The 23,056-nt window shown below is 48.2% G+C and overlaps 2 protein-coding genes across 3 annotated transcripts in view; one reads left to right on the top strand and one right to left on the bottom strand.

Moving 5' to 3' along the window:
• The window catches only part of CORO6 (coronin 6), a 32,187-nt gene extending 27,608 nt beyond the window's left edge, over positions 1 to 4,579 (top strand). For both annotated transcript variants that reach the window (XM_055001906.1, XM_055001907.1), the window contains exons 9-11: positions 575 to 632; positions 2,558 to 2,788; positions 3,535 to 4,579. In XM_055001906.1, coding sequence (XP_054857881.1) covers positions 575 to 632; positions 2,558 to 2,788; positions 3,535 to 3,657 — 412 coding nt within the window. In that variant the 3' untranslated portion in view covers positions 3,658 to 4,579. The remainder of the gene's footprint in view (positions 1 to 574; positions 633 to 2,557; positions 2,789 to 3,534) is intronic.
• A 614-nt stretch (positions 4,580 to 5,193) lies between these two features.
• Positions 5,194 to 23,056, bottom strand: part of ANKRD13B (ankyrin repeat domain 13B) — a 35,526-nt gene continuing 17,663 nt past the window's right edge. Inside the window, exons 3-15 of the mRNA XM_055001877.1 lie at positions 21,152 to 21,276; positions 20,365 to 20,410; positions 18,042 to 18,185; positions 14,768 to 14,957; positions 13,789 to 13,855; positions 13,549 to 13,630; positions 12,671 to 12,735; positions 12,143 to 12,273; positions 11,897 to 12,054; positions 11,220 to 11,378; positions 9,439 to 9,599; positions 8,999 to 9,075; positions 5,194 to 7,760 (exon numbers count right to left, since the gene is read on the bottom strand). Of these exons, the coding sequence (XP_054857852.1) occupies positions 7,541 to 7,760; positions 8,999 to 9,075; positions 9,439 to 9,599; positions 11,220 to 11,378; positions 11,897 to 12,054; positions 12,143 to 12,273; positions 12,671 to 12,735; positions 13,549 to 13,630; positions 13,789 to 13,855; positions 14,768 to 14,957; positions 18,042 to 18,185; positions 20,365 to 20,410; positions 21,152 to 21,276 (1,625 nt within the window). The 3' untranslated portion in view covers positions 5,194 to 7,540. The remainder of the gene's footprint in view (positions 7,761 to 8,998; positions 9,076 to 9,438; positions 9,600 to 11,219; positions 11,379 to 11,896; positions 12,055 to 12,142; positions 12,274 to 12,670; positions 12,736 to 13,548; positions 13,631 to 13,788; positions 13,856 to 14,767; positions 14,958 to 18,041; positions 18,186 to 20,364; positions 20,411 to 21,151; positions 21,277 to 23,056) is intronic.

Raw genomic sequence — 23,056 nt, 5'->3', positions numbered from 1 at the left:
ATTCAGGTGGGAATTACCAGAGCATATCCGGGATTTCAGATAACTGGTGCTTCTAAATGTGGATGATTCTTACCCTTAAAGTTGACGTGTAGTTCAGTTATCAAAAAATTGGGAAACATTTAATTTTTTAAAATTTATTTGTGCAAAGCAAAAAAAGAAAAAAACAGCAGCAACAACAAAAAACGATGGCAACTCTATACATAAGCTTTGGGAATTTGGGAAACTTGAGGGTCACAGTCTCTGGTTGAATCTAGGCAGGCAAGTTTAGTCCCAACTTTAGTGCCGGTCTTTTTCATCTCCTTGTTGACCAAGTTCTCATTGCCAACTGACAAGCTGGCACATGAGAACAATGGGAAAGACGTTTTGAGTAAGACTGGTTCTCTCTTCTGGCAGAGGGAGCAAGATGCAATAGGCGATTGGCCCCCAGTTTGAAAGCCTGAGGGACCACCCCTCTGGGAGGGATCGGTACAAGGCTTACCTTCCAGAGGAAGCCCCTCAGAGACCAGGCATAGAGAGCCACGCCCACCCTTTAACTTCATGCTGTGTGCCTCTTCTCCCCCCCACCCCAAACTAGGTTTTACAAGATGCATGAACGCAAATGTGAGCCCATTGTTATGACTGTGCCACGAAAGGTGAGTCTTTTGGGGGATATGGGTGTGCATGTACACTGGACATAGGATGCGCATGGGTGTGCGTGCGCATTGGGTGTGCAGGCAAAGGAGCATTGTGCCCTCATACACTGAGGAGGGCCGTGTGTAGCAGTCCGTGGTGCGTGTTTTTATGCTGCATGTGTGCTGATGGTGCAACTGCCTGGGTTGTTGCATTGTGTGGTTGGGTATGTGGGCAGGCCCAGTAGTGTTGTTGCATTGTTAAGAGAAATGCTCTTAATTCCTCTTTACTCGAATTCTCCCCGAAATCCAACAATCCATTTATTTCCCTCTTTTTAGAACTTTGGATTCTGTTTCTAATCAATTCCATTTCGATCAAAGAGAATGTTGAAGAGAGGAAGAGCAGGAACGGAGGTTCTGCTCAGTTTCAGAATTTTATTCTGTCGATGCTCACAGGCCAACAATGTCTTCCCAAATTTTCCTTTCCTCTTGCTGCAGCACCACTCCCTGGTGTGTCACAAAAAATAACTCCAAGGGCTGAAGTGACAAAAAGAAGTGGTGAATTCTCTATGAAGAGAAATCAAAGAGAAACAAAAGAGAAGCCCCTCTTTTAAAAGAGAAAAGAGAATAAGAGGAATCACCTACAAAAAAGCATTTCAGAAAAAGAAATGCTCCTCCCCGTACCAGCGCTATTGTATTGCTTTGTGCAACAGTGTAATGAGAGCGCCACCTGCTGGCTGTTACAGGAATTGCCAGGGAAAACTTTGTCAATGCTGTTACTCAGTTAACGTTGCACCTTTATGAAGTTTTGGTTGTCTGTCTTTACACATAGCTGTAATTCTGTTCTTACTCTTCAAAGGCCTGGAAATAGGAGACAAATTTCAGTCTCACATAGTTGTGTACCTGCTCCTTGCACCCCACTAGAATCCCCATGGCACATGAATGCGTATGAAATAAGGGATAACTACGAGTTTCTCTACATGTGACATCTGACACGTGAAGAACACGTCAGGAGATGCACTGTTAACCAGGAAGGGTGGTTTAAAAAGACAGAGCCGGCGGCAGGGCAAAGACGTTGCTATACACTGGAGCTGTAAGAAGGGGCTGTGAAATGTCAGAAGGGAAACTTCAGCCCATTATAACCTCTTCTGGTCCAGGCCCGGCTCTGGAAGGCAGCTCCAGCCCATTTCCATTCCTCATTGCCCCCTGGTTGCCATCCCCCACAGTTTTAGACTGGAGAGGTGAAATTGACAGAGCCTTGGGGGAGGCGAAGATGAAATTAGCAAACCCTCTGAGGTTCAATCTCTGCCAGCTCTGTCTTTTTAAACTACATTTCCTGTCATTTAACATTGTGTCTCCCTACACTTGACGAACATGTGCCCAGGCATCTTGTGTAGAGAGACTACTCTACATGATATAGCCAAAGTGTGCCAGGTCATGGGTGCACAACCATACTCGCAGATACTTATATTGGAGAAACTCATCTTAAAGCACTGTATGGGGGGAGAGGAGCTTCCTATTTCTATCCTACCCTGCTTTTGCAGTGGAAAGACAGCCCCTTTTCTCTGGCTTCACGTGTCCTTCCTAGGCCCACCTAGCACAGCATTCATTACAGGAATCTTAGCACTAAGTGGTCTTTTATACAACAACTAACTGTCCACAGATGACCCAGGGCCCACCTTATACTGTCCTCTGAACCAATTCTTTGTTGTTGTTTTCTTCTTTAATACTCCCCATTCCCCCCCCCCCACACACACACACAGCAGAGGATGAATGTCAGCCAAGGAAACTGGGTGGGAACAGCAAGTCTAGGTTTCTGGGGACAAACCAGCTTGTAAGACGTCTCAGCATTTGATCCCGTCGGAGGCCACAGGAGACAGTAGTGGTGGTGATGTGTGATTCAAGAGCATTTCCTAACACCTTTGCTTCTCTTCCCATCACTGCCGTAGTCCGATCTCTTCCAAGACGACTTGTATCCCGACACGCCGGGCCCTGAGCCAGCGCTAGAGGCAGACGAATGGCTGTCAGGCAAGGATGCCGAGCCCATCCTGGTCTCGCTACGTGACGGCTACGTCCCTGTCAAAAACCGGGAGCTCAAAGTCGTTAAAAAAAATATTCTAGATAGTAAACCCCCCACAGGGCCACGCCGGAGCCAGTCCACTTGCGACTCCAATTTTTCTGTGAGTTTATCCACTTGCTTGATCCAGGGATATGTAATATTGATGGTGGCAGCGGTGGGTTGAATTTGAGGTCAGTGAAGGATTCTAGAGTTGGTTGACTCTGGGAATTGCTTGGACTCCCTGCTACAGCAACATTAGTATAAAGCGATATCACCAGCTGGGGAGATAACTGCAAGATGTCCTTCCAGCATACTGATGCTGCTCAATTAATGCTAATGAAGAACAAAGGTGTTATTGTTTGGGCCTGCCCATGAAGTCTTAATGGTAGTCGATGGCCGTTGTGTGTTAATTTCTGAGTTTCTGAGCTACCTTAGTTCAAAGATCAGCATGCAAGCTGCCTGGCAAGCCTCTTTTAAAAGCCAACCTGAAATGAAACTCTGCCCCACCTGGGACCTGGGTAGAATTCCTCGATTTTTTCGCTCATGCTAGATCAAAAAACTTCACCTTTCACTTTTGAATTACAAGAGTATTTTATCAAATTGTCTCAGTGGTACAGGAATAATTTACCAGAATCTGTGTTTGCCTTTAAATGTCTAAAATAAGAACTCTGTATCCAACAATAACCCATAATTAGAAAGGCAGTGGGTGGAACTGAATTAGGAAAATGCAGATGGACTTAAAAGAATTTGCTTGAGAACCTCACCCTCCTCATCGCTTTCCACAGTCTTGACGAGAGGAATCTGTGGGGTGGGGGGTTAGCACAAAAACTGTCAATCAGCAGTTTTTCTTTCTTGGCCCCTGTGCAGCACTCAGCCCTGGAGGAGCTGCTGGAAGAGATCCGATCCTTGCGGCAAACAGTCCAGATGCACGAGAAGCGAATCTCCGACCTGGAAAACAAACTGTGCCAATTCACAAACGGAACGGACTAGTGTCCTCCAGTGGCGCATGGCACACTCCCTCTGGAGACCTGGATTCCACTTCCCCGTGCATCTTCCTCCTGGCGTCTCAGCAGCTTCCTCTCCCCTTGGCACAGCTGGCAAAGGCCCTTGGGGGTTGGAGGTCAATTTTCTCTCTGCCCAGAGAAAGCAGAGCCCTGCCCCACCCCTTGGCTTGGAATGATCATCTCCTGGCTTGGAATCTATCTCTGATGGGTCTGGATGGAGAAAAGGAGCAGACCTTCTTTGGGACACATTCTCCTTGGTTGGGGAGAGGCCTGCTCCAACCTCTCAAGGGGTCAGCCAGGGGCCCAGTCGCCCATGGATGGGGAGGGGGGCAGGTTGGCCTGCTAGCCCTCTCTAATCCATTCTTTCTCTTTTCTCTGCTGGAAATGGGTGGGTGGGGGACATACCATGTGTTTGTGTGAGTTTTGAGGTGCAGTGAAAGGGACAGTTGAGGCTGTAGAGTCTATGGCATTTGTACTGAACTGAATGATGTCTGAAGTGGGGGAGGGCGAGGGGGCTGGGATCCGGGCCCTGCGGGCAGGGACACATTGGCCAGGGGTGAGAGGAGCAAACCAGCTATGCATAAGAGTAGAGCGGTAAAGGATGGCACAGAAATGTTGGATTCCTGATGTCATGTTGGGCTGTAAAATATCCATGTACGCTCCTGTCCTCTGTAGCTTGGGTGGTGTGCTCGCCACATGTGCCAGGGGTTGGAGGCCCAACCTGCTGTCTATAGGAAAGGGGGGCAGCTGTTCTCTCCCTCTCCATGGCCACAGGTCACACATGGAATAGAACCCAGTGCTTGCAATGTTGGGCCACAGAGGACCTATGGTTGCATTGGCAGGTGCTGGGGCAGACGGGAAGAAGGGCCAGAGCTCATTTGCATTTGCTGATTAAATATATGCGCATTTAAAAACGGCTGGTCCAACTTTGTGATCTCTCCGTGCTCTTCCATTTAACTGGGGCTTGGTAACCAGCTCAGGGTGATGGTTTATCAGCAACATTTCTATAGCGGCTTTGTGAAAGCACTGTGGCCGATGATGAACTGGGCAGCAACTGAGGCATGCGCACATGCGCGTGCATGCTTTTCTGCAATGTTCGAGTCCCTCTCCATTTTTTCCTGGTTGCTCTTAACCGGAGTGCCCTTGATAGCAGAGTCAGAGAAAAGATTCACCTACCTGCAAAATGGGTACCTTGTCCCGACATTATCAATATGGATTAGAGCATGGAGGGGTGGTGGTGTTCACACATGGGGACAGTATACAAGTGTGGGTCTGCTCAGAGACAGATAATCGATAGCACCACTTTAAGCAAGTTTTTCCTTGCCATCGGACGTGTGTGAAGTGAACCTATTGTTGCTAAAAGAGGGATTAGACTCTACGCTGTGACTGCATCTCCAGTTAAATCTTCCACCTGTGGAAATCTGGTCCCAAAACAGAATATGAAGGGGGAAGCACGCATACACAGCCCGGAATGAAGCCTGAACTTGCAAAGGTTCAAGAGGTTTTTATTGGTGTCTCTGTGCAGGTCACACACCTGAACTGGCTCTTCCCCCACCCCCACATCCTTTCCGTTCTGCAGGTGCATTTCTTACCCCCGCCCCCCAAACAGGCCACATCTCAAGTCTTCCCCTCCACCACCACACATTCTCCAGTTCTATTTCAGGACACCCAAACTGTGCAAGAGATTTTGTCCCCTCGGGTGTGTGTGTCTTGTGGGCCAAAGGGAATCGGAGCAGGAGGTGACAGCCCCCCCCCCTTCTCCTCCATGCAGCCTGGCTTTGGGGCAAAGTTTTGAGGGTTGTTGGAAGTTAGCACCATTGAACTATGACCTCAGCATGTGCAGGAAGAGGAAGAGGACACTGGAAGGGGGGGTGTGACCGAAAGGGAGGGGCGGAGCTGGAATTGGGCAACACCCCTCTTCGTTTCCAACCCCACTGAAGCCAGTGTGGCTAATGGTTTGTGCTTCCAAAGCAGAGAAAGTGGCAAAGCTGAGATGCACAAGACGCTGGCAAGAGAGGGTGGGTCGGTGGGGAGAGCAGGGGTGCAGGTTTAGGAGTCTGACCCCCCCCTCTCCCCCACCCCGCGCACAGCATGGTTGTAGGAAACAGTTCTGGTCCTGAGCTGCCAAGACAAGGCACCCCCCTGCAAGGTTGCTTACGCATCCTGCCTGTCAGGAGCGCCACTCAGCCCCTTTGGCCTGGCACTTGGGCAGTGCTGGTGATGATGACCAGGAGGCGGCAAAATGGATCCTAGCAATAACTGGAGCAGGCAGGGGACTTGTTTTCTGGAAGGGGGGGTAAGTGCACTTGGTGCTATAGGAGCAGGTGCAGGGCGGAGGGGGTCACAAACGGCTGGGTGCCACCAACACCAGATTGCGTCCCTCTACTCTGGGTCCAGAATAGCTACTGCCTCCTGGTTCCCTACCCGTGATAATTAATGCAGACTAGTTAGCCAGGTTTCTTTCCGTCTCCAGAGTGCACTAAAAGGATTTTGCCCAAACAGCAACTTCCCCTGCCCCAGACAGATGGCAAAGCCAATTAAAGGGTAACCAGAACTGACTTCTACAAGGAACAGCCCCCAAACTTGCAAACTCAACCCCCTGTATTCCTCGCCCTGTAGAAATGATGCAAATAAGTTAGCTTCTCCTAGTCAACAAGGGGAGGGGCAAGGAGTCACATACAGTACTGTGAATCCTACCCCAATAGACTAGATTTCAGTGATCTGCTAATAGATTCCCTTCCCCCACACAACAGGTATTGAAGTGCAAGCAACCACTAAGAAAAGGGCCTCAATTTGCCTTGGGGCTGTGGCAGGGATGAGGATGGAGGGGTATATCCCTTACCCTGGGACACATTCTCCATCCCTGAGCCCTGCAGGGTAGGTAGGTAGACCAGAATATACTAGTACCATATGGGCGCTCCATATGTTTCCCGCTATGGGTCTAATAGTAGCTAATGGGGGTGAGATCAACAAGGTCAGGAAACTATAATGAATGAAAGCTGGAACACCCTGTCATCCCTCCATATCACAGCCCGATCCAACTCTTCCCTCCCGCACCTGGCTATTTACACTTCTAGAAGACCTCGAGATCCATCTGTGGATTTCTTGACTTCATCTTTCAGCCACAAATCTGGTTGCTGAGGTTCAAAGATGCTTTAAATGCCCGTATACTTTCAAACGTATCTTTGCAACGGTATGGACTAGAGCCTTGGTCCTTTTTAAAATGAAGGCGTGAGATTTTCCCCATCACCAAACATTCCATGCCTTTTCTGGCAGCCAAACAGAACTGCAGAAATAGAATCTGTATTAAGCTCTTGAGTACGGAGACAGGAGGCTGGCACATCTGGGTGGAAAACAAAGCAGACATACCCATCTAGTCTCGGAGGCTGCGGGGGGCAGGGAAGTGTGGGTGGATTATGCTTTCCCCCTCCTGGCTGCTTTAAGTAAGTCCAGCAGGGGTGAGGTGAGTGGGGAACTAACGGCAAAGCTCAGGTTCATTAAGACTTACCCGCCTCCCCTTACCAAGGGGAAGGAGGGGGTATTAAATGGCTCAGTGTTAGGAGGGGTGGAATGCAATTGGAGTCTCCCCCCCCCCGCTCTCCCCCTTCCCACCCTGATTCCCTTTTGAACCCCATGCTCTGTGCAATGGGGTGGCAGACAGCATAGGACCAAGGGCACCTTCCCAACTCCTTCCCGGCTGTGCTGTTGCTCCCCGACCCCACGTCCCTCCCCCCTGGCTTCTGTGCATTAGCTCTTCAAATGGCTGCAAGGGGGGAGGAGGAGGCATGGTCCATTAGCTTTGGCACCCCCTGGAGGCTGCCCTGGGGCTTGCGCATGGGTGCCCCTTCCCATGCCCCAGTGCAGATGCGCTATTGTTCAGTGAGTGAGAGGCGCAGGATTCGTTCAAAGTCCTCCTCTTCCTGGCGTGAGCGCCGTTCGGCCTCTTCCTGTTCCTTTGCAGAGAGCTCCATAGCCAAGCGCAGCTGTTCGGCATAACTGGGGGGCACGGCTTGGCTGGGTCCCCTACCCACAGCGGGCACCGGCCGCTGGGGGGTGGCAGGCCGCAAGGGTGGTGTGTGCTGCGGTGTCCTGAGGAGACAGGGTGGAGAGGTATGGAATCCTTGGGATCAATCATACTGTCTTTTCTCCATAATACTACGACTGACACTAGGGGCCAAGAGTCCATTAAAATTGGCTACCGAGTAAATCTGCTTGCATACATTTTGCATCTTTGATGCTACTTGCCAAGTGGAGAGAGGGCAAAGAACCAGAAAAAGCATTTAATACCTCTTAAATATTTGACATCTGTGCATGCTTCAGTCTACACTTGGAAATTGCATGTGTCTATTTTCTCACCCTAAGGGCGAGGAACTTGCTTTGAAAAAGAAACCCCAAACCTGATGTTCTAAAGCTGAATTCTGTCTCTGATCCCAACTTCAGCATTTTTCTGCACTTCCAGCAAACTGCAGAATCCCTCATCTGAATTCTGGTTTCTAATCCGGGGGAGGGGAGGGCTCGCATGCTGGGAAACAGAGCGGCTACAGTTGAGGCTTCCTAGAGCGGAGCGTGCACCAGTCTTCCAAGCAAGCCTCTGAAACCTCACCAGCCCACAAAAAAGTCCATTAACCCACCAGCCTCAAATCTTCCTGGACTCGAATCTTGCTGTTCTAGCTCACCAGCCTGTGCCTACTGATCGTAAGAAATGGGGAAAGTCTAAATGAAAAAGACTTTTATTTCAAAGGCCTGCGGCACATGGGAAACGAAGACATTTATTGCAGCAGAAGCTTTGGATGGCTTGAACCCAGGAAAAGTGTTGCGATAAATTTATCTGTTTGGAAGGTGCCATTTGGAAGTTTCTGCTACAACAGACTAAGCTGGGAGCCTCCACTAGAATGCCTGTTAGCCATCTTCTCTTGCCAGCCGCCAAGCACAGAGCACCGGGGCATGTGGATATTTGCAGGGAGTATCTCTCCCTCAAAAGGCTCAATTTACTTTGCTGCCCTGAGCCATCCCCCTTCCATGCCATCTGTACCAGCCTGTCTTGGAGCCAGAGGGTGGCAGCACAAGAGCTCGGGGAGGGGTTCTTTGCTCCCGTGCTGGCCCCACCGGCTGCAAGGCAGGCAGCAGGCTCCAGGAGGGGAGGACAGGAACAAGCCGCACCTGTCACCTCTCTGCCGACATGACACTCGGGCAGTGTCCCTGGCTTTCCTCTGCAATGGACATCTCCAGGGAGCTTTCAGCCTGCAAAAGACACCCTCCCCCAGCAGGAGGCAGAGCAGGAGTTGGATAGGGAACGTGGGCCAGAATTTTATCTGCCTCGTACTCACCTGTCCCCTTTGCATCCCTCCTGGGAGGCAGGGTGTGTGCCTGGCTTGCTGTTGGTCAGGGCTTCCCAAATGGTAACCTGCAACAGGCCGGAAAAACAACAGGTAGAAACAAGCATATTTGCTCCCTAGCAACTGGCGCAGCAACACCCGTGCTGGCCCTCTCTTGCCCACTGCACCTCCAGCAGCATGTGCCCTCTTGGCCGAAAGTCGAGGCTGCACAACCTCCCACTAGGCTCACAGGCCACTTCACCACTGTGGTGTCTCAAGACAGCGCCTAAGCCCAGATTCCCTGTAGCCGAGTTACTCAACAGGACAGCAGGGATTTGAACCTGGGATGTCCTGGTGAAACGTGGGCGCTCTGCCACCGAGCCACAGACCAACTCTCAAAGTTCAGCCTCCGGGCAAAGAACTAGAGGCAGGAAGGGTCTGTCTGTGCACACCTGATCATACTCGCTCCCTGCCTCTAGCAGGCTCTGCTGGATGGCAAATTGCAGCAGGTCGTCGTCATCCTCGCGCAGGGGGTCCGGGTGGCTCCCGACCACACTGTAGCCTCGCGGGGCCTCAAACAAGGATGGATCCATTTCAAAGCACCGGCAGGAGCCTGGGAGGGGGGAAACCACAAAAGCACTTCAGCCGCGGCAAGGGGAAGGGAATTCTGGCTCCGACCTGAAAGCCGTAGGAACTCATCCCCTTCTGCCCTCCAGTTTTAGTACCACACCTTCCATATTCCGCATCTGGCCCACCACTCTCTCTTGTCCCACCTCCTGCAAAATGTTCAGGTACTTCCTAACACCAGATCTTCCCAAGGGGGAAACGTTTGCTTATATTGACGAATTGCAGATTTATCTACATTGCAGACTGCAGATTTATCTATTGGCTAAAACAGAGGTGCTGTCAGCTTAAGAAATGAAGGGGGGAAAGCCATCAACTTCCCTGAAAAGCAATAATTTTAAAAAACCCAACTAGATATTGACCCCCTTATCAATGAAAACATTAGTAGATCGCACAAGACGGATATGTGAGCCACACTTTCTCAATGAGGAAATTAATCATCTAAACCACGCACTTCAGGCAAATGGCTACTCCAGAAATGAAATCCAAAGAGCAATCAAACCCAGGATGAATCAAACAACCAAGGAAAAACAGTCTCCTACAGGAAAAGTGTTTTTGCCATATATCAAAGGAATTACTGATCAGATGGGAAAGCTTATGAAAAAGCATAACCTTCAAGCAGTATTCAGACCCACCCGAAAAATACAACAGATAATACGATCAGCAAAAGACAGTAGAGACCCCCTCACCTCTGCAGGAGTATACCGTATACCCTGCAGCTGTGGACAAGTTTACATCAGGACCACAAAGCGTAGCATCCAGACAAGAATAAAAGAACATGAAAGACACTGCAGACTTGGACAACCTGAAAAATCAGCAGTGGCTGAACATAGCCTAACTCAAACAGGGCACAGTATCTTATTCCAGGACACCAAAATACTGGACAACACTTCCAACTACTTCGTCAGACTGCACAGGGAAGCCATTGAAATTCACAAGCATAAGCAAAACTTCAACAGGAAAGAAGAAACCTTAAGAATGAACAGAGCATGGTTTCCAGTTCTGAAAAACACCAGGCTAACAAAACACTCTATACTCGACAATAGCCCTGCAGAGAAGATTAGCACATCAAGTACCAATCCATATGCAAAAGAACCTCCTCAGGATACAGTGAAGCCTCCCGCCATTAGCATTCCACACCCGGGGAAACTCTTACAGGATGACTCAGCTCAACCCCACCCCTCCTGAGTAGATACAAATGACCTACATCTTTTCCACACTGTGACACTGAGAGATCTCTGTCTTTTGGTGCTACACCTCTGAAGATGCCAGCCACAGCTGCTGGCAAAACGTCAGGAACTGCAATGCCAAGACCACGGCAATACAGCCCGGAAAACCCACAACAACCATACCCCCAGTAAGTTAAGTTTTGACATTTTAACACGTTACTCTTAAATGCATCATTTAAAACGGACTCCTGTATAATATAATGCAGTGCACAAAAAGCATGTTGTGTTAGTCATTCCACACTTCTCTTTGCATAAGAAAAGTCCAGGAATTCCCAGTTCTTCCTTGCCTGTGCAGGGGCTCAGTCCCTTACAGCGGATCCCCGTACCCAATTTGGCCCCGATTCTCCTCCCCCTGCGCCCATCCCAGTTTCCCCACTCACCGAGGGAGCTGGAGCTGCTGATGCTGGACCGGTCACTGCCAGGCGAGGGGGCGTCACTGCTGGGGCTGCCAGTGCCACGAATGGAGACCACGGGTTCATCACAGCCATTGAGGTTTCCAAAAGTGATCCGGGCATTGAGAATGTGGAAGATGGGGATTTCTGGGGGCAGAGGGAAGGGGGGAGAGAGAGAGAAATTACTGCTGGCCCTTGAGCCTGCTGATCTCTGTCTCCAGGATCAAGGTTTGGGGCAGAATGGAAGCGATCAGGCAGTCTCTATTACAAACTTAAATCAATCTGGCAATCTGTGTTCCAAACTAACTGCCTACATAGAGTGGGGAACTAATCCCAGATTTGTTAGCCAGCCATTCCCTTTCCCCCAGGAAGCCAAGAAAAAAAGGATGGGGCTAGAGATTCTAAGTCTCTGCTCCCTTACTGAACAGTAATGCCCCAAACTCTTTGGCAATGGCAACAATACAAGTCGTAATACAAGTTTCCTGGAGTATCTTAAGAAAACATGCTACAGCCCTTGCCAAAAACTACAATGCCCATAAACCTTTCAAGGGGGGAGGGGATGGTCTGAGTTAAATGTGCAGCAGGAATGCCAAAAAAGATAGAGAAGCTTGAGTAGGAATGCACGCCCCTATGCTGTGCAGGTGGGTCCACGCCAGGCTCCTCACCGATCTTGACAGGGAAGCCGGGGGGCAGCCGGAGTGTGATGAAGTCCCGGAGCTTGGCAAAGAGGGCGTTGCTGACAGCCATCAGGTCAATGATGGGGGCCACCTGCTCAGCCAACGACAGCGGGTGGTCTTCACACAGCCACAACTTGGCTTTGAACCTGTCCAGAGGCCAAGGAGACAGTGAGCCGGCGCTGCCGGTCCTGGCCCAGAAATCCCTCCCAGCCCTTTCCCCTCCCCTCATCTCACTTCTGGGTCTTGGTGGTCAGTTCTATGGGCCTCCCCATGTCACGGCTGCCCAGCTCAAAGCCGGGGTTGAAGTACTCCTCGGGCGTGATGGCCGTAGGGTTGGCCTGGCTCAGGGTTTGCGTGATGAATGCCTGGAAAAGACACGGAGGTCAGAGCTTGCCGGGCTTGGAGTCAAAGTACTGACAGCAGCTGGGAGTGGATGGGCAAATTTCTCTTATTTAGGGGAACAAAAAGGGTCCAGGGAAGGGACTGGCGCTGAGCAGAGACAGTTTGGCAAACTGAAGAGGCAGCTTTGGGGGAACATTAAAGGGTAGGAGATGGAGAGCTGACCGGGGGCCCAATTCCCCCCCCCGCCCCACATAAACCCCACTGAAACACTCTGCAGCCTTTCAGTTTGATGGGTGCAAACTGGGTGCATATTAATGGGGGGGGGGCCTTTGGAGCTGCCCTTCCCAAGCAAGTCTGCTTCTGCCCCCTTCCTTGAAACAGCATCTAGGGCGCGACCCCCACCCCAAGCATATCACTCACCCCATTGTTGGGGCCCACGTGTTGTTCGGCAATGCCTAGGAACGACTGTAGGGGGGTTTTACTGCCTGCAAGAGACAGAGAAGCGCAAACGTGTGCACGATGGGAGGGAGCGCATGTTAGGCAGGGGCTTCCCCGAGATCCTAGCACTGCCAGGGGGCTCCCCCAGGGGGTCAGGGTACTTGGGGAGATGCAATTTAAATGCTTGGGGGCAGGGCCCCCCCCCACCAGGCCTGGTACTCTCGGCAGCTGCAGGCAGCCACTGCCTCCCTTGCCACATGCAACAGACATGCACACGACCGCTGAGCAAGGAAGCAACGGGCTGGCAGCAGAACAGGCAGGCTGACCTGAGGGTGCCCACAGGGGGCTTTTGCGGACTGGGGACGTGGGCATTTATTAACATGCTGTTGGCTGATAATCAGTTCCAAGGGAAACAATCAGCCCAGGAAAAGTTCCTTCATTAGCAGACGGCCCTCTTTTCAGCATCCAGCCGAGTTGTACAAATCAGCCACTTGTGGTCGGTCTTGCAACAAGCCCCTTTGTTCTCGCCTCTGGCCTTCCTAGACCAGCTGGTGTCTTTTTCTGCCATTTCAATGCATTTGGGGCAGAACCGGGTGTCAATTTCACCAGAACTATTTCTATTTAATTTCATGACTGTAGTTGGGGCGGCGGGGAGACAACTGCAGTTTCGTCCCGAGTGGGAGGACAAAAACAATGCCAGAAACGGCAAGTCAAATTGAACAAGAGCATCACGCATCATTATTCCATCCTTTGCACTGTGTTTTTTTCCACCTGCTTTGGATGGGGTTGTGTGTGATTTGGGGGCATGATCCTAGGAGGGTGCAGCTCCCAAAGTCCCTGCGTACAGGAGGAAAGAGTACCTTTCATCTTCCCTTTGTGCTGCTCTGAAAGATGTTCTGTTCGTGTCCGGGTGATAAGCTCTACGTTGGAAGCCCCATAAACCTGTAGATGGAGAGGAAACACCACCGGCTGCTGTTGGGGACCCAGCCTTCCTCCACTCGCCAAGTCTCTTCTCAGTCCCTCACCCTCTCTCTACACCTTTCCTTCTCTCTCCATCCCCTGCCTGGTCTCACTCTATTCCTTAGCAGGTGCCGCCTCACCTTAGCCTCGTACCCATTCACCACCTCCGTCTTCTCGCTCCTCCAGCCCAAGATACCCGTCTTGTTCCTGGCAGGAAACAGCAGGAGATAAACTTAGCACAGAAAGAATTATTGGGTAACAAGTATGGGGGCAGCTGAAAGAAGAAATGGGGGAGAAAACCCCATGAAAGAGAAACGGATGAGGAAGCTCGGCAGGGGTTGCGTGATGCTGACCCTCCTCTAGGGCAGAGGGCGTCAACGGTTGTTTTGCTTCCAGTGTGGAGCCCATTTTTTGTCTGATGGGCTGATCCTCCTTTCGCAGGAGATTCCTGCGCATCCTAAAGAGGGTTAGCAGAGCAGGGACCTCGGGCCTGTTTTCTCATTTCTCTCCTTCCAGGATTACTGCCACTTGGATCTCTCTGGTCTCCTCTCCTCGCACCGCTCCAAACTCATTCAACATCTCTTCATGTTCGGACCTCGCAATGCAACTCTTCACATCCCCCACAACACCCCATTCCCTTCTGAATCTTGCATAAATCTTCCTTTTAAAGCTGCCTGCAGCTCACGGCCCTTCATGCCCACTGGACCCCTTGCCTGAGACCTGTTCAGAGTCCTGCTCCCTTAAAAGGTTCAGCCCGTCTTCGCTGGCAGCCCTTTGGGCCTGGCACTGCCTTTTGCTCTCAGTACTCAACGATGCCACCATCCCACCTTCCCTTGCCTCTGTGGCCTTCCCCTGCCCCCTGCTCTGGGTTCAGACTGCAAGCCCCCTGGAGCAGGGACAGCCCTTCAGTTCTGTTTCTCGCTAAATCAGCTTGGAGACAGAGGGTGGTTCAGCAGGATGAACCACAGGCCTTGTTTTCAGACACGGTTCGCTTTAAATGCTCCGGGCCAAAGTATCTGCCTCAAAAAGAGACAATGGAGACACCTCCTAGAGCAGGAATCTACCGTGGCCAGTTCCTTGTGAGAACTGTAATCAGGTGAGAAAATCGTGGCCATGCACCTTTCGAATGCAATGTTGCGTGTGTCCAGTTGCGTAGTGACCACAGGGGCCGTGAGCCGCCCCATCACCTGCTCTTCTGTAGGTTGGACGGCAGCCAGGAGCCCCTCCCGGTCGTTGGCTGCAAGAGCCAGACTCTCCGAATACACCACTTGCCGGTCATGGTCAATTTCCATCACTACCGCACTGGTGTCTAGCAGGAGAAAGAGAAAGAGAAATTCAGCATAGCCACAGCAGGCGGGGCCCTTGACAGCAGAGCTGAGCCAAAGGCCCCCTTGCCAAGACAGGCGGTCAGGTGTTCACATTCTCCATCTCCTCTCTAAGCAGGATTTCCTGGTGCTTTCACACTTCCCAAGGTCCTTGGGGGAAGCAGTAGTTGTTAAACTAGATTTAAAATTTGTGGTGTAGATGTAGCTGGTCAGACGGCTCTGCAAACACATTTTGTCGTGGTTAAGAGCGGCAGTTTTGCGTAATGGTTAAAACCAGGGCTTTTTTTTCTGGGAAAAGAGGTGGTGGAACTCAAGACTGAACAATGATGTCACTTTGGGTCAGCTGGAACAAGGGGGGAGTTTTTTAAAGTTTAAATTGCCCTCGGCGAAAATGGTCACATGGCCAGTGCCCCTACCCCCCTGATCTCCAGACAGAGGGGAGTTTAGATTGCAATCTAAACTCCCCTCTGTCTGGAGATTAGGAGGCAGGGCCACTGGCCATGTGACCACTTCTAAGAGGTGCCGGAACTCCATTCCACCACGTTCCCACTGAAAAATAGCCCTGGTTAAAACTATTACAGGACTTAGAGACAGAGCTCTAATCTGGAGAGCCGGGTTCAATTCCCCACTCCTCCTGCTTGAAGCCAGCTGGGTGATCTTGGGTCAGTCACAGCTTCTCAGAGCTCTCTCAGCCCCACCCACCTCACAGGGTGATTGTCATGAGGATAATAATAACACACTTTGGAAACCGCTCTGAGTGTGGCGTTACGTTGTTCTGAAGGCTGGTATATAAATTGAATGCAGTTGTTATTATTATTATTATTCATCGTAGTTTTAAAACAGCAATTCAAAAGTTTAGCCAACACAAGAAACAACAGTAACCCTCTGTGCTCTTACAGCCACTAAAAGACACTACAGCACTGGAAAGACAAAAGCCCACTACTCGTAATTCATTGGATTGAGGACCTTTTAACTTTATCAGCGTTTGAACGTATTGCATATAGATGACAATTGCATATACACTTATTTTTATCTATTTGGAGACCTTTCCAAGTTCAAGTTAGCCTTTATTGGCATATAGCAGCAATTCAAGTTGGATTTTATAGAAGCCCACGTAGATTTGTCACCATTTATTTTGTTTTCTTTTTTTTGCTTTGCACAAACAAATAAAAATTTAAAACTTAAATAAAATTAAAAGAAGAAACAACAGTAACGAATCCTAATAAAGAAAAAAATTAAACAATGACCTACCTGAGTAAATCATTTACCAACAGAGCTGAATTTAATAACATGGAAAGAGGTGCCCTCAATCTCAGAAAGAGAATATTTATAAAAATGGAGGGTGGTTGGTAATCAGAAAAGAGACGGGCTTTTCAACACGTGAATCTGATTCACTTGCGTGATCTATTAACTGGAACCAAACTCCAATAAACGCCTCTGACTTGCACTTACCTAAACCTAATCTTTCATGTGTCACTTATTCACAGAATCACAGAGTTGGAAGGGGCCATGAAAACCTTCTAGTCCAACCCCCTGCCCAATGCAGGATGAGCCTAAAGCATCCCTGACCAATATTCATCCAGCCTCTTCTTGAAAACTGCCAGTGAAGGGGAGCTCACCACCTCCCTAGGCAGCTGATTCCCCCTTTGAACTACTATGACTGTAAAAAAGTTTTTCCTAATATCCAGCCGGTACCTTTCTTCAGGTAATTTAAGCCTGTTGCTTTGGGTATTCTGGTGGTGGAGAGTGCCCTCAAGTCATACCTGACCTATAGCGACTCCTGTTGGGGTTTTCATGGCAAGAGACTAACAGAGGTGGTTTGCCATTGCCTGCCTCTGCAACCCTGGTCTTCGTTGGAGGTCTCCCATCCAATTACTAACCAAGGCCAACCTTGCTTAGCTTCCGAGATCTGATGAGGCCAGGCTCACCTGGGCAATCTAGGTCAGGGTGTCAGATATTCTATAAAGTCTCTATTTTCCAATAGAAAGGGCTTCTGATTGGCTCAACACCACCCAGAAGCTCTGTCCAAGCCAAGCTGCCACCTTCTTTGGTTAGCACCCCGAGGCTCACCCTGCCTGGCCTACGTCTCCCGACTGACAGCCTCTGAATGCAAAGGGGCAGCTTTATCACGGAGCCAAGGCCCTGTCCTGTGTAATGCATGAAATGTGCTGACTACACAGGAATCCAAGAGTGCCTCGGAACAAGGGGCTTGCAGAGATCTGGCTGGGGTAGTGGGAATGAATTATTCAGCCTGGGTACTAACCTCCTTCTGAATTCACAAAACTGCATGTGACCCTAGCTAGATATCTCAGTATCTATAAAGGGGGCTTATTCCAAACCCTTCTAAAGAGAACACCCACAAAGCCATTCGTTGCAAGGCTTTTTTCCTGGGAAAAGAGGTGGTGGAACTCAGTGGGTTGCCCGTGGAGAAAATGGTCACATGGCTGGTGGCCCCGCCCCCTGATCTCCAGACAGAGGGGAGTTTAGATTGCCCTCCACTCCGCTCCAGCTGCGCGGAGGGCAATCTAAATTCCCCTCTGTCTGGAGATCAGGGGGCGGGGCCACCAGCCATGTGACCATTTTCAAGAGGTTCCAGAACTCCGTTCCACCGTGTTCCAGCTGAAAAAAAACCCTGCGTGTATGTCTGTGATTTAATAATTCAAAATACTGTGACAATTTTTCGGCAGCTGTATATCTGGGGCACTTCCTTTGTTTTACAACGTGATGAATTGTCACCAGAAAGAAATTTGCTCACAAGGGCTAGATGTTTGTTTTTAAAAAAGAAAAGAAAAACAGAGTTCCACACACAATACCAGATTGTGCTCCTTTTCCAGTCTCCCATGGAACACGCAACGCATTCTCCTCTCAGCGTTTGACAGACCCTCACGGCCTAAGCCAGAACCACAAACAGACACACATCAACAGCATCCCTGGCCCTTGGCCGTGTGGCCTTTGAGTAAGCTCAACAACCTGACAACGTGGCTGCCACACATCCCTCCGAGTTCCGCCCGAGCTGGGCTTCCTCGGGCAATGCGAGAGGGCCCCCATCCGCGGCACATCCCACCAACCTTGTCCCCTGAAGATGAAGCTGCGGTTCCCACGCTGCCACGTCATGTGGTCAAATCCCAGCAGTGTTGTGTCCACCCTCAGGTTCTGGCCACACTTCCACACCTTGTATGTATCACTGGGACAGATTTTGGAGACCAAGGGGACTGCCGGAAGAGCAGAAATCAGGTAAACCAATGTCGGCAGAGGCAAACATGCAAGAGTATAAAGCAAAAACAGCCTTCTCGGCTGACTTTCCTCTTATTTTTAAATTCCCCTGTATTGATTCCTTTTTTTCCTTCTGTGTGCATAACTATAAACAGCTTCACTGCAAATTCCATTTTTGGGGTCTGCATCTTGGAAGGAGCCAGGATATTTGATCACTACCTGGCTGTGCAGGGGAGGGGGGGGCAACAGGTAGCCTCTCCATCAAACATCTTGGCCAATCAGCTGTCCTCCTCCAAACCAGGCTACTCCCACCCATCAAAGCTTCCTCAGTTGGAGGGGGGCATATTGAGATAGTGACTGGATGGGGCTGGATCTGGATCTGAGCCTCTTTGCCAAATAGCAGCCAGCACCTCCCTTCCCCAGGGCCAGCTAATGGACCCAGAACAGCAATCAGCTTCTCAAAAGAAATATCCAAGCAAAGAAACTGCATTAGCAGGGCTTAAGATTTGCCCACAAACCATTTCTCCTTGGGGACAATGCACTCTGCACTCGCTCATGGGCATTTCCCCATTATTCCAGGACTAGACAGTAAGCATGAGGTTGAGGGGTGGAATCCTGCCTCATGGACAAGTTCTGAGATTACATATAAATGATACATCCAGAGGTGTTAGGCTGTAGTCGCAAAATAGTAAAGAGTCCAGTAGCACCTTTAAGACTGACCAACTTTATTGTAGCATAAGCTTTCGAGAACCACAGCTCCCTTCGTCAGATGCAGGATGAAGAGAGCTGTAGTTCTCGAAAGCTCATGCTACAATAAAGTTGGTTAGTCTTAAAGGTGCTACTGGACTTTTACTATATAAATGATAATTATTACTACCCAGGGGCATGTTTATGGAGTGGGAGGGGGACAGAACTGCCAAACTTGAGAAATGGGAGCACAGGCTATGACTAGCTTTTCTACACCCCTCCCTCCAGGGGGTAGAGATGATCGCTGGGCTATGTCCAGTTTGATTCAAACAAAAAAAGAAAGAACTTGCATTTTTACAATAATAAGCACCTGATCGTTAACGTTTTAAAAGAAAAGTTTAAACAATAATTAAAGCTCAGAGGCATTGTGGTGGGATTTGGGAGTTTGCTGTTTTATTCATGACAATTTTATGTCCCCTTTCATTAAAGATGGTGGAAGAGCACATTGTCAGGCGTGGGTGGACCCCAAACATTTAATCCTAAATTTTACTGTTTGCATGCAAACATAATGGACTAATTAATCCATACTTAATTAAAGTTTTTGAACTCTCCAGTATGCAAAATTTATTCTCCAAAACTGAACAGCATCAAAGAGCTTCAAAATAGTTCTGCTAGAAGCCTCGATTCTTAGAGAACTTTTGTCTCCGTACAAATTATTTTTAACTGGGCTCTTTGTTTAATTCTTTCACATCATGGTACACATAAAAGTTTAAATCTGTATTCTTTATTGAAATAAACCTTAAGCGTCTTATTTAAGCAAGATAATAAAATATAATTGCATATTAAACTTAACCCAAGTAGTGATGAATAAATGCATGCAATGAAAATTAAATCTCTTAACATTTCTCAAATATAACTAAATGCAAATGTTTTAAGATCAGATCATATTTAAAGTACAATGAAAAGCATTGGAATTTTGATAGACATGTAGACGCAACACATAGATTTCTCACCTAAAATCTTCTGCGTGAGATTTCGTTCATCAAAACCCTAATTTTTTTCTCTTGGTGTTATCCTTTTACACTGAATGACATTTGCTATCTACAGAGACATCTCTAAGATCACACTAACATAAAAATGTGATTGGTCTTTAATTTAGCTGATTCTTCATATTTTTTAATCACGTCGTGTTTTGCTGAAGCTAACTTATGATATCATTGCACACCTGGACTGATACATTTCTTATAAAGTTCTGAAGCTCTAAAAAAAATCTAGATTAACATGTTATTTAATTTTTTCTAGTAATTAAAAAAACCATTTGTCTACTTTTCCCCAACTACTTCTAATGGGTTGTCAAAGATAAAAGGACACCTGTATTTTCCCACAAACTTCTAGTGAACTGCATTAAAGGGCATACAAAGTTTACAAAAACACACATGCCATAACTTGAGTATATATAATTAAAATCAAATATTTATAACACAAACATACCCCAGCTAGTGAATTCCCATTTCATCTCTACATAAAAATCTTGAGCCTAAAAGAAAGAGAACAGATGTCAGAGGTCAATGGATGAGAGACGTGGACAGAACTCCCAGATGTTTGGGTTCCTTTTCCAGCCCCTCCCAGATCTGGTTTGGTACGGTCTTGGTATGGTCAACAATTGTTGTCCAAGCGCCTTTAGATATTGTGCAGATGGGAAAGTGTGCATTTTTGCAGGTGCTGCCTACAACACAATGTCCCTCATCTCAGTCTGCATGGCTGTCTCCCTCCCTGCTCCTGGATATTTCGAGCTTCTTTAAGAAACAGTAATGGAAAGGCACTATAGCACAATAATGTTACAACAATTTATAGCAAGCGCACTCATTCCCAGCTTCCATTTCAAAAAAGTAAGTCTCTAGCCATTTTCTTTGCAGAGATATAACGCAAAACATGCAGGCTGTACATATCCCTTTATAACTCCACAAAGAAAAGGGATAGAAACTTACTTTTAAAAATGAATTCTGGGAGTGATGTTATAGTGACCTGTCAATTTTAAAAAGCCAGAAAACTGCCATCCCAGTGGCAGGGGGCAAAATCAATGTCATGGGGGCTGAGGCAAGGAATGTGCTGGGAAAACTGCTGTACGGATGCTGTGTTGCCGCTGTGAATATCTTCGCATTCACAGCAGCCAGAACTGTCTCTGTGCACGAGTAGCCTCGGCTTGTTTTTGGGGATTATGAAGGAATTTCCTAAAATAATTGTAGTTCAATAAAGTGGCTTTGATGCCTGACTGTACCTTGTGGAGCTTCTCCAAAAGGACTGGGATGCCAGCCAGACGCTTGATGGCCCTCTGGTAGTCACGGTAACGCAGCACCAATTGGACAAGTTCCAGGTCACGTGTGCTCACTGCCTCCTGCAGCACTGTGTGATGGAAAGCAAAATGACAAGGGGAAGCTGACCCACAGGCTTGGAGGTGTTACAAGGAGAGCCACAGAAGATAAGCAGACCAAACGCCTTCTTCTACGCAACTAGGACGACTGTTCACGTGTGTTTCTGTCATGCCTTAGACAGTTTTCCGTTCTGTAATCTTTACCCCACTGCATTGTTTATTGGAGATCTCACGCTGCCTGACTGAATCATTCCCTATCTTTTGTAATCCACCTGGAAGATCCATTTAGTATTTAAATTTTATTTGAAGCATTTCTATGCTGCCTTTCCACTCAAATAGGGTCCCCAAAGTGGCGAACATCAAATACATTTCAATATTAAAAACACTGAAAATAAAGTGTATATACCGTAATTCAACTGAAAATAGCAAGAGTCCAGTAGTACCTGTAAGACTCATGAAATTTGTGGTAGGGTATAAGCTTTCGTGAATCCAGCTCACTTCTTCAGAAACCTCTGCATATCTGAAGAAGTGAGCTGTAACTCACGAAAGCTCATACCCTACCACAAATTCTGTTAGTCTTATAGGTGCTACTGGACTCTTGCTCTTTTCCACTGCTACAGGCAGACTAACATGGCTACCCATCCTGATCTATCTACCTAATTCAGTATAGACAAACAGACACAACACCAAAAGCCGGAGTTACTGGGGGGTACACCAAATACAGTTACTGGGGGTATGCCAAATGAAAGGAAAAAAGTCTTCAACAGCCAACATGGCTTTTAAAAGCAAGATGTTATAGCCCAGCAGGTCAATGGAATCACCCTGGGTGGAAGAAGAGCCAGATGGGGCAACAGCTCACAAACGTCTGCTGTCTCATGCCCCTACCTGGCCAGTTCTTCTCCCGCTTCCATCTCGCCCCCATCCCATGCCTTATTTATCGTGGCACCACCACCGCACCCCGTTCTGTTCCCCCAGACATATCCCCAGCCAGAGGGTGACACAAGGAGAAAGAACCCTGCTTAAGCGATGCAAAAGGTGAGCTATCAATAAAGTTAATAAAATGAGCAAATAAAATGTTTGCTTCATAAGCTGGGGCGCTGTCAAAAATCTCTAACGGAAGTATCTGAAATCTAACTGAAACACGCAATGAAAACAAGAAACTTTTGCACTCGGCTGGTTCTTTCTTTCGGCCCAACTGCGCCTGGAAAAGCCAGCAGGAGAGGCCAGGGAAGTTTGCAGAGAAGATTCTGGGCGACGAAAGGCGCATTGCCAGTCTTCCACTCACACAAGTCATTCAATGTCTTAATAAAGCATCAACATTTTAAAAAGAGAATACCCTCTCCACTACCCTAAGTTTTTCTTTAAGACATTTCAGTTTCATAAAAATCAATTGCTCTAACCTGGATAGCCCAGGCAAGCCTGTTCTTGCTAGATTACAGAAGCTAAGTAGAGTTGGCCTTGGTTAGTAATTGGATGGGAGACCTCCAGTGAAGACCAGGGCAGCCATGCAGAGGCAAAGGCAAACTACCTCTGATTACATTTCATTTTGAAATTCCCAAGTGGTTTTTTTCTAACAGAAGTTTCTGACAGGGACCAGAAATGTCATTATTTGCTTCTTTTGTGATAAAAATAACACTATTCTACACATAAAATATGTATGTTAATAATATTTAAATGTACTACTGGAAAGATCTGATGGTAATAATTTTGAAATGGGTTCACTATTGTTGAACTGATGCAAAGGGCAAGTTTAGAATATAAAAATCGCTTTAAATATGCATTTAATAATTTCAATAAAGGGTGGTTCTGCAA

This window comes from Eublepharis macularius, chromosome 17, assembly GCF_028583425.1.
Source record: "Eublepharis macularius isolate TG4126 chromosome 17, MPM_Emac_v1.0, whole genome shotgun sequence".
NCBI lineage: Eukaryota > Metazoa > Chordata > Lepidosauria > Squamata > Eublepharidae > Eublepharis > Eublepharis macularius.
Note: the sequence above shows the minus strand (reverse complement) of the source record. Positions and strands in the feature narration are given on the sequence as shown.